General features: G+C 55.9%; 1 protein-coding gene across 8 annotated transcripts; it reads left to right on the forward strand.

Annotated features, from left to right (window-relative positions):
• The first annotated feature begins 2,614 nt into the window (after nt 1-2,614).
• On the forward strand, nt 2,615-13,765 carry LOC102990269 (perilipin-5). 8 transcript variants are annotated; one of them, XM_028483388.2, is made up of 9 exons: nt 6,150-6,230; nt 6,602-6,712; nt 7,025-7,106; nt 7,918-8,113; nt 9,095-9,177; nt 9,548-9,728; nt 10,637-10,836; nt 12,354-12,467; nt 12,714-13,765. In XM_028483388.2, the coding sequence occupies exons 3-9, from the start codon at nt 7,047-7,049 to the stop codon at nt 13,242-13,244; spliced, it is 1,365 nt and encodes a 454-aa protein (XP_028339189.1). In that variant the 5' UTR covers nt 6,150-6,230; nt 6,602-6,712; nt 7,025-7,046; the 3' UTR covers nt 13,245-13,765. The 8 variants fall into 8 exon arrangements, with proteins under 8 accessions (XP_007109436.1, XP_054938130.1, XP_023989845.1 ...); XM_028483390.2 differs by having other exon boundaries at nt 7,042-7,106; XM_028483391.2 differs by having other exon boundaries at nt 7,045-7,106.
• The last annotated feature ends 180 nt before the right edge of the window (nt 13,766-13,945 follow it).

Raw genomic sequence — 13,945 nt, forward strand, 5'->3', positions numbered from 1 at the left:
CGTGTCCCCTGCATCGGCAGGCGGACTCTCAACCACTGCGCCACCAGGGAAGCCCACTTGAACCATTTTTAAGTGTACTGTTCAGTGGCATTAAGTACATTCACATTGTTGTGCAGCCATCCCCACCATCCATCTCCAGAATTTTCTCGTTTTCCCAAACTGCAACTCTGTCCCCATGAAACACTAACTCCCCACTCCCTTCTCCCTCCAGCCTTACGAATTTTAAGTGGGACAGGAAGCCATCAGAGAGTTATAAGCAGGGGACATGATCTGATTTCATTTTAAGAGATCACTTTAGCATTATGTCACTACAATTCACAACTCTTCCGGCCCATGTTGATTAAGCACGCCCTGTGTGCTGGGCTCTGGGGATAGAACAATGAACAGGACAGACCCCCTGTCCCCCGCTTATCATGGGGAGACTGATTTAAACAAAGAAACACAAAACACCATGACGGCATCTAGCAACTCCTCCTGTACCTGTGTGTCTGTTTTTTCAGCTTGATTGAAATATACTTGACATATAACATTGTGTAGGTTTCTGGTGCATATCTTGATGATTTGATACATTTGATATATATTGAAAGATGATTATCACAATAAGGTTGACACATCCGTTAGTTCACATAGTTACTTTGTGTGTGTGTGGTAAGAACATTTAAGATCTACTCTCTTAGCATCTTTCAAGTATACTGTACAGTCTCCTTAACTAATTACCATGCTGTACATTACATCCTCAGGACTTATTCATCTTATAGCTGGGAGTCTATATCCTTTGACCAACATCTCTCCCTTTCCCTCACCCCCCAGTCCCTGACAACCACCATTCTACTCTTGGTTTCTATGAATTTGGTTATTTTACATAACTGAGATCACCCAGTATTTGTCTTTCTCTGCCTGACTTATGTCGCTTAGCATAATGCCCTCAAGTTTCATCCATGTTGTCCCAAATGGGCAGGATTTTCTTCCTTGTTATGGCTGAATTATATTCCATTATACATATATACACCACATCTTTTCCATGCATCTGTGAATGGACACTTAGGTTGCTTCCATGTCTTGGCTATTGTGAATAGTGCTGTAATGAACATGGGAGGGCAGATATCTCTTCAAGATACTGGTTTCATTTCCTCTGGATACATAACCAGAAGTGAGATTGCCAGATCATATGGTAGTTCTATTTTTAATTTTTTTTTTTTGAGGAAACTCCCTTCTGTTTTCCATAGCGGCTGCACCAATTTACATTCCTACCAGCAGTGCACAAGTTTTCCCCTTTCTCCACATCCTCGCCAACACTTCTTATCTCTTGTCTTTTTTTTTCTTTTTTTATCTCTTGTCTTTTTGATGAAGCCATTCTAACAGGTGTGGGTGACATCTCGTTGTGGTTTTGATTTGCATTCTCCTGATGATTAGTGATGTCAAGCACCTTTTCATGTACCTGTTGGCCATTTGTATGTCTTCTTTGGAAAAACGTCTACTCAGGTCCTTTGCCTGTTTGTGTGTGTGTCCGTTTTTGTGTGTCCATCTCTGCAGATATGTTGTTCTCTCTCCTGTGTGTCCTGCTCTGTCTGTGTCTCTGGGTCTGTCTATGTATTTTTCCCTGTCTCTTTGTCACTATGTATGTCCGTGTATTTCACGCAGGTGGTTATCTGTCTTTCTTTATCTGTGCCGGTCTATGCCAGCCTGTGTTTCCCTCTCAGCCCATATGTCCAGTAAGACAGAATGCTTAGTCATCCTCACAGCTGAATAAGGACAAAACCCTTCAGAGATTGGGCTGGGCAAAAGAGGCCGTAGCCAGGCATGCAGATAAAGATAATACATCACACCTGAATGTTTAGAACTCAACAAGAATTTAAGCACTGAATAGCCAAACCTGTGAGATACAGTCAAACAGTTCTCAGAGGGAAGTGTGAGCCTTCAAATGCACTTATTAGGAAATGAGAAAAGTCCAAAACAAACAGCACATCAGCTTCAGCTGAAGAAAGAAAGAATGGAAGGGGCTCTCGGAGACTGAGTTCAGCTTCACGGATAGGGAAACTGCGGCCAAGAAAAGTTAAGCCACTTGCCCAAGTTCACAAAGCAGAGCAGTCACAGAAGAGCTGGGATTCAGAACCAGGTTTAGTCCCTCCCAAACCATTGTTCAAAGACTGTGGAGACTTTTGGCATCACTTGCTTTTGAATTCTTTTTTTTTAAATTATTTTATTAAAAAAAATAAGAATATAAGACAAGTGTTTTTTTGTTCTCTTCACTGAGCTTCCTGGTTGCTCAAATTTATTATAAATACTACCTCTTGCTCAAAGAGTTGTCTCCATCTCCCAGGACAGACTAGCGCCTTACAAACTTGACCCTTGATTCCTAGATTGGAGGAAGTGGGGGCTCAGCCTCAGAGACTCTTGGGTACCCACTCCCCAAAAGCAGGACTCAGGGGAAAGAAAAACTAGGTAGAAACAGGCTCGAGAAGGTGGTGGGCAGCCCACCTTCTGTCCTCCCCCTGCCAGGAAGCAATTTTGCAATCCTGACCCCTCCCTTTCCCCTAGGGAAGGGCTCAGGTCCAGCCCCTAGCGGGAACAGGATGTGGGTGGAGACTTCCCCATGGCTGGTGCCCCTGTCCCCAGCCCAGGCAGGTATAAGGCCACCTTGCCAGACCAAGGGAACCTGGATCAAAAAGAGAGAGGCCGCCATGTCCTCTTGGAGCCCAGAGCGAAAACAGAGGTAGGTCCCCACCCCGCCCAGCCTGGGCAGGCCCGGACACCAGGCAGTGCAGAGATCCACGGACTGAAGTCACAGGGCCAGACGTAGGCCTGCAGGCTGGAACAGACTGACACTCAGGCTCTATCTATGGACAGACTCCTTCCCATACACACACTTACTGCAGAAGGCCCAGGTGGTCCACGGGCTGTAGTAACCAAGGATGTTCAGGTGGTCTCTAGGGCTTCTGGGCTAGGGCATTACTGCTGGAGGGACCGGGAGGAGCAGAATCCCCAGCCTCGAAGGGTTCCAGTACCAACTGTAAATCTCACCATCCCAAAGCCAAATGCCTGCCTCCAGACCTGTACAAGCCAGGATGCACTTTTCATGCTCAGAGTCCTGTTTGTATCTGGAGTCCTGGGTTGCACCCCAGAACTTTGGAGCAAGATGGGGCTGGGCACAGATAACCTAGACAGGGCTAGACAGAAAAAGGAGCAGCCCAGAGGGGGAAACTGAGAATTCTGCTTGAGAGGGTCAGAGAAAGCTTTGTGGAAAGGGGGGCCATTGGAGCTGGGGTTTTGCAGGATGAGTAAGAGTTCATAGGCTCCGCCTTCAAAACATGGAGCCAGGGAGACAAGAAATGACCCAGAAAACAAGTGAGAGCAGAAGAAATTAGCAAGTTGGACTGCAAATAATTAATAGTCCACTGGGGCTGGGCTGACAATGGGGAAGGGTAGTTAGTATGTAGGGGTCAGACTAAGAAACTCAGGTTTCATAGAATTCTTCCTGGAACGGGAGCTACTTCTGGCAGCTGTTGCGGGGTGGGGGGTTGAGGGTGGAAGCCAGGAGAGGAGGAGGAGGGGACTACTACACTAGTCCAGGCCAGCAATGAGGTGGCATGGTCCAGGGTGGTGAAAGTAGAGGTGGGAAGAAGCAGGCAGATTCTGGGTATATTTTCACTTTGCTGGGTATATAATATCATTATTTTGACTTATTAAGCACTTTCTGTCATTGCCTGCAGCCCAGTAGGCTGGGACTCCCATCTTTCTAGAATCCTCTTCCTGCTGCTGTTATTTGTGGTCTCAGCCCAGGGGGTCACCCCTAAACCAGACGCCTGCCTGGTGTCCCACTCGGGTAACGGCAGCTCCGTCTCCTGCCAGCCACCTGCCAGACTCCCCCACTACTTCCCAGCTGACACCGTCTACCTGGCCGTGGAGTTCTTCAACCTGACTCAGCTGCCTGCCAACACCCTCCAGGGCATCCCTAACCTCCAGGAACTGCACCTTTCCAACAACCAGCTGGACGACCTCTCCGCCAAGTTCCTGCTGCCTGTGCCTCAGCTAAAGGTGCTCGACCTGACTCTCAACGCCCTGACCCGGCTGCCTCCTGGCCTCTTCCAGGTCTCAGCCGCCCTCCACACCCTGGTGCTGAAGGAAAACCAGCTGAAAGTTCTGGAGGCCTCGTGGCTGCACAGCCTGAAAGCCCTGCGGCATCTGGACCTATCCGGTAACCAGCTCCAGGCGCTGCCCCCTGGGCTGCTGGCCAGTTTCACTGACCTGCTCATCCTTGACCTTGGCAATAACCAGCTGCAGACTTTGCCCCCTGACCTTCTGAGTGGCCCCTTGAGGTTGGAACGGCTGCACCTCGAGGGCAATAGGTTGCAGGAGCTCGGAGAGGGCCTTCTGGTGCGCCAGCCAAAACTGCGCTACCTCTTCCTGAACGACAACAGGCTGGCCACGGTGGCAGCCGGCGCCTTCCAAGGTCTGCAGAAACTGGACATGCTGGACCTCTCCAACAACTTGCTGACCACCGTGCCCGAGGGGCTCTGGATGTCCTTGGGGAAGGCTGCCGGGAACATGAAGGACGGCTTTGACCTCTCAGGTAATCCCTGGATCTGCGACCAGAAACTGGACGACCTCTTTGAGTGGCTGGTGGCCAACGAAGACAAGATGTTCTTCCACAATGACACACGCTGCGCTGGCCCTAAAGCCTTGAAGGGCCAAATGCTCCTAGCGGTGGCCAGGTCCCCTTGAAGCCTGGGGCTGGGGGCGGGGTGGGGAGGCAAGGCTCGGCAGGATGCCGCACCCCACTTAGCAAATAATCCCACCTTCTAAGGGTGAGGCTGGGCTTCCCATAGTTGCCGGGACCTGTTTCGCCCATGTTGCCCCAAACACACCTCGGGCTCTACCTGCTTCCTTGCCTCTGCTCAAGCTGTATCCTATTCCAGAAATCTCTTTCCCCTATTTCCCAGGCCTCTTGGTCTCTGGCTCCTCCAACCTGTCCTGGCCACACTGAGGTTGGCTCAATCTGGCTCTGTCTCCCCCAGTTTCAGGGGTTCTCTGAGTGCAGGGCCTGGGGCTGGGTTCCCTCTTACTCAGCATCACTCGGTCTGAGGTCAGACTAGAAGGGGTTAATAAATAACTGTTGAACAGAACTGGATGTATTCTTTGTGCTCCTTGCATTCTCCCAAGGCGAATTCCTAGGTCTCCAGAATGAAGCAGAAGGAAAGGAGACGCATGCCATGAAATCCCAAATGGATAGCAATTGAGATCTGATGGCTGTGCCTGCTCCTTCCCCTTTCCCCATCCTTGGATTTAACTGGAAATAAAACCCTGACCATTGCCCAAGGTGTCGTTTTACCAGTGGATTCCTTCCAGAGCTTGTGTCCTGGGGAAGGTTTAAATTAAACCAGATTGCTTCAGGGCTCCAGACAATTTTTCATGCTGGCCTGTGATAACCAGGGGAGCAGCTGCCCAGGACGAGCATGGGCAGGCTGGATGGGGCTGAACAGCTGGGCAGAGGCCCTGGGGGCTGTGTTTTCACAGCTCCAGAACCTCGGGGCCGCCTTCCAACACAATGTTGGGCATGGTGGGGGTCGAGGTCAGATGGGGGGATCCCTGGGATGTTTGGGGCATGCTCGGTTTTTGCAGCTCCCTGGAAGGAGAGTCATGTCCACGTTGGTGGTCATTCCAGGTGTGGTGATGAAAGCCAGGGTTCTGCAGTCTGGCAGAGCTGGGTTTGAATCAGATTCCTCAATCGCTAGGCGACGCAGGGCAAGTGGTTTAAGTATTCTGAGCCTCACTTTGCTCATCTGTAAAATGAGGATCCAAGTGAATGGGCCGGCCTGTCTTCCGGCTTAGTTAAGCGGCGGGTTTTAAAAAGTAAAAAGACCTTGAGGACTTGCCCAAGGTCACTGGGCGAAGCGGTGGGGGGCTGTGATCGCCCTCCACCGTCTCTTCGGCAACAGCAGTGAGGGTGACAGGTGGCCAAACTTAGCCAAGGAAAGTAGCTGAATCCTTGGCATACAGCGTCCCCAAGTTGCTGTGGCAACCGCGGGGCGCTCTGGGAGCCCCTGGGTAGGGCGAGGGGGCCAGGAGCCCCGCCCCGGGCACGCCCCCTCAGTCCTCTCCCTATTGGTCGGTCCCCGAAGGTCCCGCCCCCAAGTCACTATAAGGCGGGCGGGGAAGGCTGCGGTCGGAGACTGGAGCTTAAGTCTGGGGGTCTGCCGCAGCACCTGAGGGCTGAAGCTCAACGCGCCCGGGTGAGTGCCTCTCGGGTGGCGTTCAGGAGTGCCCGGCAGACCCGGGGGCGCGGTGGGTGGGTGGGAGGGCGAGAGTCCAGCGGCTTGGGGAGAGGAGTGGTGTGACAGGCCGGAGCAGGTGGCTGAGACCCTTGGCCTAGTTGGCAAAAGCTCAGGACCCAGTTGGGAGAGGACTAGGGTTCTGAGGGCGCTGGGTGCGGACGGGGGAAGAACTGCAGGCGGGGAGTCTGAGGTCGAAGTCCCACTCTGAGTCTACTTAGCTGAGTGACCTTGGGCCCACCATGGACTTGCTGTGTGCTTTAGTCTCCCTGCGTGTCAGACTGGACTGTGGGTTTACTGGGATTCTGCGGCAACCACCTGCACCCCCGCAGGGGGCTGCTTGCACGGTTCCATCCCGGGCCAGGGCAACAGGTATCTTCCTAACTGCAGCGGAGGCAACAGCCCACACAGGTGAAGGCATTTGCCCAAAGTCAACACAGCAGGTAATGGCCAGACTCGAACTCAGGTGTCTCTCTGCCCAGAGCCCATGCTTTGAATCACTGCAGGGCCTCCACTTTGTCAGAGGTTCTATACTATGCACCTGCTGTGTGCAGAGCCCTGTGCGTGCATTGTCCCTGCCCAGGGCGCTCTGAGGTAGGCATTATCGTTACCTCATTTTGCAGATGAGGAAACTGAGGCCCCAAGAGGGAAGGAGACTTGTCCGGGTCACCAAGCCCAGCCAGACAGAACCCAGGGCCTGGGCGGGAGCCGGGAGGGCTGGCGTGCAGGGGCCCGTCACTCTGTCCTGCCCCCAGGGTGACCCTGTTTGCAGTAGGCATGTCAGAAGACGAGGCGGCTCAGGCCCCCAGACCCAGCTTGTGGGAGCAGGACCAGCAGGTAAGGGGCTGCACCTCCCATGGAGCTTGGCACGGGAGGAGGTGGGGGGGCAGTCCCTCCTGGGACAGTTTCAGACTGGGTCCCCATGCCCTTGCTTCGAGCACCTTACTCTGAGGGCATTTTGGAGCATGGTTGGGGGAGGCACATTCTACCCATTTCCCAGAGGGGCAAAGTGAGGCCCAGGGAAGGGTGTGTCTCTCCAGACACTCGCAGCCAGCTTACCTGGCCTCTGCCCAACTCTCTCCCACTCCTATCTCTCCTATCTTCTACGTGTATCTCTCTGTTTCTGTGTCCACTATCATGGCATTCTTAACAACAACAAAAATAATAATAGCAATAACAGCCTATACTCTGCATCATTCCCTGTTCCAAGCGCTTCACATATTGTACTCCTTGAATCCCCATCACAGCCCTAGAAGCCCATTTTACAGATAGGGAGACTGAGGCACAGAGCAGTTCACACACTTGCCCAAGCTCACACAGCTTGGAAGTGGAGAACCAGAACTGAACGCAGGTGGTCTTGCTCCAGAGTCTGTGCCCTTAATGACCAGACACTAATGGCTCTTCCCTCAAGGAGACTGAGTCTTTTCAGAACCGGTCCCGCTCTGTGTATGCTGTTGAGAACAGGAGCTCTAGGCGCACCTCGGTGTGGGTGTCCATTGCCTGCACGCAGCTGTGCTCAATACACTTCCCCCCCCACCCCTCTCACCTGCCCCTCGTCCCAGCCCAGAGAGGGTGAGTGGGCTCTCTAGCATGTGGCTGAGCCCCCCGCCTCCACCTGGGACCCCTCTGATGCCACCCCTTCCTGCAGAGCATGGTGCAGCGTGTGGTGGCCCTGCCTCTGGTCAGGGCTACGTGCACCGCGGTCTCCAATGCTTACAGCGCCGCCAAGGACAGGCACCCGCTGCTGGGCTCCGCCTGCCGCCTGGCTGAGCACTGCGTGTGCGGCCTGACCACACGTGCCCTGGACCACGCCCAGCCGCTGCTCAGCCACCTGCAGCCCCAGCGTGAGTCCCCCTGGCCAGGGTCCTGGGTCCAGTGGTTTGTCCTACTGCCCCACCCTCTCATGCTCCATCTGCATGACAGGTGCTGCAGTGGACCCCCTGAGACAGGTGTCCCTCTGCAGTCTCACCTATGCTGTGTGCCTTTACTCTGTCCACCTGCCTGTCCCCCATCCACCTGTGTCATCCCCTCTCTTGGGCCTTCTGCCTGTGCCATCTCACCCTCCATTCTCTGCCTGTCCTGTGCCCCATTCTACCTGCATCCCTCCTGCCCTCTGTCTCTGCTTATTTGTCCCTCTGTAGTTTGATCGCCTGCCCTTAGCTGTTTCCTTGGGGCCCCCCTCCTTTTGTTCCCACCTTGTCTGTCTCACTGCCCTCCTCCCTTTGGCTAGCCTGATGTGCCTTGGGTCCCTTTGCCTGTCCCGTCTCCCTCCCCTGTCTGCCCCTTCCTCCACCCCTCCTGAGCCTGTGACCAGCTCAGGGGATCCAACCTGGCAGTGGGGTTGGGGGACAGAGAGACCCTCGGCCTCGCATCTGACTGAGGAAGGGGATCACCTGAGGGTCCCAGCCCAGGGCCTCGCCTGCCTCCTTCTCAGCCGGCTTGTGTGACCTTGAGTCTGCTCGCTGGGGCGTCTGAGCTGGACATGGGTGAGGAGTCACCTTGGTGCTGGCAGCAGCGGTGGCAGGGCGGAGGCGGGAAGGGCAGAGAGGCAGGGTCCAGCCTGGTGGCTCACCCACACGCTCAGGGTCCCGGCCCCTTACAGGGGGCCAGCCAGGTGCCCCCTCTGTCTTTCCCTCCGCGTGTGTGTGTGTGTGTATGTGTGTGTGTCTCCTTTTTTCTCTGCCTCTCCCTCCAGCATCCCCTCCCTCTCTGTCCCTCTCTGTCCCTCTCTCCCTCTCTCCCTCTCTCCCTCTCTCCCTCTCTCCCTCTCTCCCTCTCTCCCTCAACATCTCCCCAATTCTCGCTCGCTGCCTCTCTGTCTCCAGTGGCCACAGTGAACGATCTCGCCTGCAGGGGCCTGGACAAGCTGGAGGAGAAGCTGCCCTTTCTCCAGCAACCTTCAGAGACGGTACCCAGCACCACCAGATTGTGGGGAAGCTGTAGGGGGTGGAGGTGGCAGCGAGAAACGCAGCCTGAACACCTGGGCCAGCTGGACTCCAGGACCCAGTCAGGCTTTGGTCAACTGGAACAAGACAGCAGCCAGATGAAAATAATTGACACCCGTGTTTACTGAGCACATAATACGTGCCAGCTGGTGCTGGGAATCCCTTCAGCAACCCCGTGAGGAAGATTTGATTTCCCTCCATTTTATAAGAGGGGAAATTGTGGCCCAGAGCCAAACAGGGGCCAGGGGTCCTTGCCCCGCAGCCCCAGGGAGCTGGGGGCAGGGGAGGGGAGCCGGAGACCTACAGCAACTGGAGCTGGGCTTCTTCCGCCAGGTGGTGACCTCGGCCAAGGACGCGGTGGCCAGTGGCGTGACAGGCGTGGTGGGCCTGGCTCGGCAAGGCCGCCGCTGGAGTGTGGAGCTGAAACGATCCATGAGCCACGCCGTGGACGTAGTGCTGGGCAAGTCGGAGGAGCTGGTGGACCACTTTCTGCCCATGACTGAGGAGGAGCTTGGTAAGGCCAGAGCCCTCCCCGCTCGCCCCTGAATCCTCCTACCCATCCCTGGAGGTTACGGATCAGAGAGGTCCCGGCCTCACAAGGCCACACAGCAGATCAGTAGGGAACATGGAGCTCCAGCCCAGGCCTGACCTCCCCCAACCCGCATCCTACTAGAAATCTGACTGCCCAGAGCCCCAAGAGCCCAAGAGTATATGGGGCTTATAGACTTGAGGGCCATGGCCTCCAGCTGGTGGCCCTCCATACTGTAGTATTTGGCCTGTGCAATGCCTTTAAAATGGTTTAATTCATCACATGCATTTAAAAATCAGGTTTTGCCCTACAAATCCTGATTTCTAACTTGCCTTGGAAAATCAGACATTTGGGTTGAATGGCGTCCTCCCCTTTACGTGGTTCCCTTGAACCCCACCATTCTCCAGTGTTCTGCATCTAGCCCGTTGACCCTGGAGACAATCTGACTTCCAAATCCTGCTTTATGGCACTAGAGGAACATGGGGCGTGCCCCTCCTTCGCAGAAAGGCTGTGAGCCATTTTTGAAGCACCTTCTGTGGGCCAAACACTTGTAAGCGACTCTTTCATTATTATAAGCTCCATTCACAGGTGAGGAAAATCGAGGTAAAGAGACCCGGGATTCGCACCGAGGCAGTCGGTAAAGTGGTTACGAGTGCCTGGGTTCGAATCCCGGGTCGGCCTCTTGCACCCCGTGGGACTTCACCTCTCTTTATCTTGGGTTTCCTCATCTGTAAATAGAGCTAATAATAGTGCCTACATTGTAGGGCTTGGGGACGGTCGCATGAATTGATATTGTAGAGGGGAAATATACAAGCTGTGGGAGCCCCGGGGCGTGTCCACCCAGAAGCGGAGGGCGTGGCCACGCTGACTCCCCTCCCCATCCCGTCCTCCAGCGGCGCTGGCAGCGGAGGTTGAGGGCCCGGAAGTGGGCTCCGTGGAAGAGCAGCGGAGACAACAGGGCTACTTTGTACGCCTGGGTTCCCTGTCGGCGCGGCTCCGCCACCTGGCATATGAGCACTCTCTGGGGAAACTGAGGCGGAGGAAACACCACGCCCAGGACACGCTGGCCCAGTTGCAGGAGACTCTGGAGCTGGTGAGAGCCCTCTGCCTGCCCCCCTTTCCCACCCCGCGATGCAGGGCAGCACGCGTGGATTGAGTGCCCGCGGACTACCTGCTCCCCTGCTAGTCTGAAAGGGGGAGGCGGAACCGTGTATGTGCAGGGCTGGGGCAGAGGAGGGACCCGGGGCTGGAGGCATTCAGTGGGGCTCAAGGCTCAGCCTGGGGAGGCAGGAAGAGGTATTGTGGAGGAGGGGAAGTTATAGGCGGTTAAGATGGATGGGAAGAGAGTGAAGGTACCTCTTCCCGGGCTCTCCCATCACCAATCACAATCTTCCCAGCCTTTAGGTTCTAGCTGATAACCCAGCTTCTTTCCCCGTTGTGCATCGCTCTCTGCTCCAAAGGAACATAACAGCTCCTGTTTTCTGGGTTTGATGAGTTCAGACGCCCCTAACCTGCTCCTCCTGCATTCCTCTCCCCATCTCAACTGATGACAGCCCTGTCCTTCCAGGGCCTCAGGCCAAAACCTGGGAGTCACCCTCAACTTCCCTCTTCTCCTCCTCTCCCACATCCGACATATCAGCCGGTACTGTTGGCTCTGCCTTCAAAGTCTACCCAGAACCCGCCCACATCTCCTCCTTCCTCTTTGCTCCACCTGGGTCCAGCCCCGATGATTACTCAACCTGGTCCTGCTTTCCCATCCTGGACCCCACAGTCTGTCCTTCCTGAAGCAGCCACCAGAGGGCACCTGTGAGCACCGGAGTGGGCTAGTTTCACTGAGCAGAGTGTCCTCAAGGTTCATCCATGTTGTAGCGTGTTTCAGAATTTCCTTCCTTTTTAAGGCTGAATAACAGTCATCCCTCAGTATCTGCGAGGGATTGGTTCCAGGACCCCCCACGGACATCAAAATCCGAGGATGCTCAAGTCAATTCTGTAAAATGGCGCAGTTCTGCATCCATGGATTCAACCAACTGCGAATCTTGGTTGAATCCGCAGATGCAGAACCCGCGGATACGGAGGGCAGATTGTGTTCTACTGTGTGGATCACAGTTTATTTCTATTAATCTTCTAATACCTGCCCTGTCCTGGGCACTGAAGGCACAGTGGCCCCCTCAGGACACTCACAGTCCAGTAGGGGGACTAGGGTCATGATGGGAGAGCATGCTGGGTTCTGTGGGGCCCGGAGGAGGGATCCACACAGCCAAAAGCCAGGGAAGGGAGGCTTCTTGGAGTGGGTGACGTCTACAGTGAGACTTGAACTGAAGTGAACCAGGCAGGGGGATGGGATGGAGAGGTGAGTGTTCCTAGCAGAGGCACAAGCATGGGCAAAACCTGGCAGTGAGTCTGAGTTTCAGGGGAACCACAGGTCTCAGGTCTGGCCACGGGCAGGGGAGAAAATGGGCAGATCGGCCAGGCTGGATCAGTAGGCGCGGAAGGTTTGCATACAGTGGATGTTCCGTAAATGCCTACTGAGGCCAGATCCAGGCTAGGGTCCTGGTTCCCCCAACACTCCAAATCCTCTAGTTCTGACTACTATGGTCCCTGTCCCCACAGATTGACCACATGCAGTGCGGGGTGACGCCCATCACCCCAGCCCACCCTGGGAAGGTGCATGAGCTGTGGGAGGGCTGGAGCCAGCACTCCCCTGAGAACGGCCGCTGCAGTCAGGTAAGATGGCGTGGATGAGGGGGGTTGGGGGGCGTGGGAGGGGTTCTGGATCTGCCAGGGGTTGCCAGGGGCGGGGCTTCAGCCGGCTCCAACCATAGTACTGAGGTCAGCTGGTTGGAGAATCCGTGGGGAAACTGAGGCAGGGCGGGGGTCCTGGTGGGGGTCCATCTGGGCCACCCAGGCTCCTCTCCCCCCTCCCCCCTCCCCCCTCCCCCCTCCCCCCTCCCCCCTCCCCCCTCCCCGCAGGCGGAGCTGGAGACCCTGGTGCTGTCCCGCAGCCTGATGCGGGAACTGCAGAGCACCGTGGACGCGCTGGAGACCAGCGTGCGGGGCCTGCCTCCCAGTGCCCAGGAGAAGGTGGCCGAGGTGCGGCGCAGCGTGGACGCCCTGCAGGCCGCCTTCGCCGACGCCAGCTGCTTCGAGGACGTGCCGGCGGCCGTGCTGGCCGAGGGCCGGGGCAGCGTGGCCCGGGCCCACACGTGCGTGGACGAGCTGCTGGAGCTGGTGGTGCAGGCCGTGCCCCTGCCCTGGCTGGTCGGGCCCTTCGCGCCCATCCTCGTGGAGCGACCCGGGCCCCCGCCCGACCTGGAGGCCCTGGTGGATGAGGTCGTGGGGGGGCCCGACCCCCGCTGGGCGCACATGCAATGGCCGGCCCAGCACAGAGCCTGGCAGGCCCAGTACGGGGACGGGATGGGCCTCCCCGGGGACATTCCCGAGAAGCCTGAGCCCCCCAGCCGCCGCCGCAAGCACACCCTGATGCCAGAACTGGACTTCTGACCCGATGGGGCCGTGGGGCAGCGAAGGCAGCTGGAGGCTGTCCTGCACCCCCGAGATCCCTGCTGCCCCCTAGTGGCCATGCATCAGCATTACTAGCCGATGCCTTGGCCTTGGCCCAGGCACGGAGTTGGGGGCTGGGGACCTAACTCTGAATCCTAGACCAGCTTCACTGATATTAGACCATCCCCAGTCTTTCCCTTGGACATATGAGGACTTGAACCTAACTCAGGTCTGACTGCGTTCACTAGCTGTGGTCCCGCATTGCCCCACCCTAAGAAGCTGATCAAAACTCCCCAGAGAGTCGCATGTTTTGCCCAGATAGAAGCACACGCTTCTGTTTGGGGTTTTGAAAAGCGAGTGTCCCCTTCCTCCCCCAGCTTGTCTACCCCGGACTGAGGGGTCCCCAAAGATGCTTCAACAGCTGGACCTGCCACACCCACTTGCTTTGCTGTTCGGGGTCTTGCTCTCCAGAATAAAGGTGCTTCATGTTGTCCAAAGGCCAGTGGCCTCTGTTCCAGCCTAGGTGGGTCTCAGTAGTGGGGTGCTGGGGGCCTCAGAGGTGTGCGACTATATGGCACAAACCAGGGTTAGAAATTTAAAAGGAGTGATGCCTCCCCGACCCGCTTGGTATCTTGTCTGGGTACCTGGCTTAAGCATTCAGATGTAGGTTCCTGGAATGGAAGCTGTTCACACTTTAATGA

The sequence above is a fragment of the Physeter macrocephalus genome, unplaced genomic scaffold (genome assembly GCF_002837175.3).
Source record: "Physeter macrocephalus isolate SW-GA unplaced genomic scaffold, ASM283717v5 random_24, whole genome shotgun sequence".
In the NCBI taxonomy this organism is placed as follows: Eukaryota; Metazoa; Chordata; class Mammalia; order Artiodactyla; family Physeteridae; genus Physeter; species Physeter macrocephalus.

Coding starts and splice junctions, on each gene's coding strand:
- LOC102990269 (XM_055082155.1), top strand. CDS start 2,682: ATGTCCTCTTGGAGCCCAGAGCGAAAACAGAG. Junction 8,114..9,094: donor CAGCCACCTGCAGCCCCAGC/GTGAGTCCCCCT, acceptor CTCTGTCTCCAG/TGGCCACAGTGAACGATCTC. Junction 9,178..9,547: donor TCCAGCAACCTTCAGAGACG/GTACCCAGCACC, acceptor TTCTTCCGCCAG/GTGGTGACCTCGGCCAAGGA.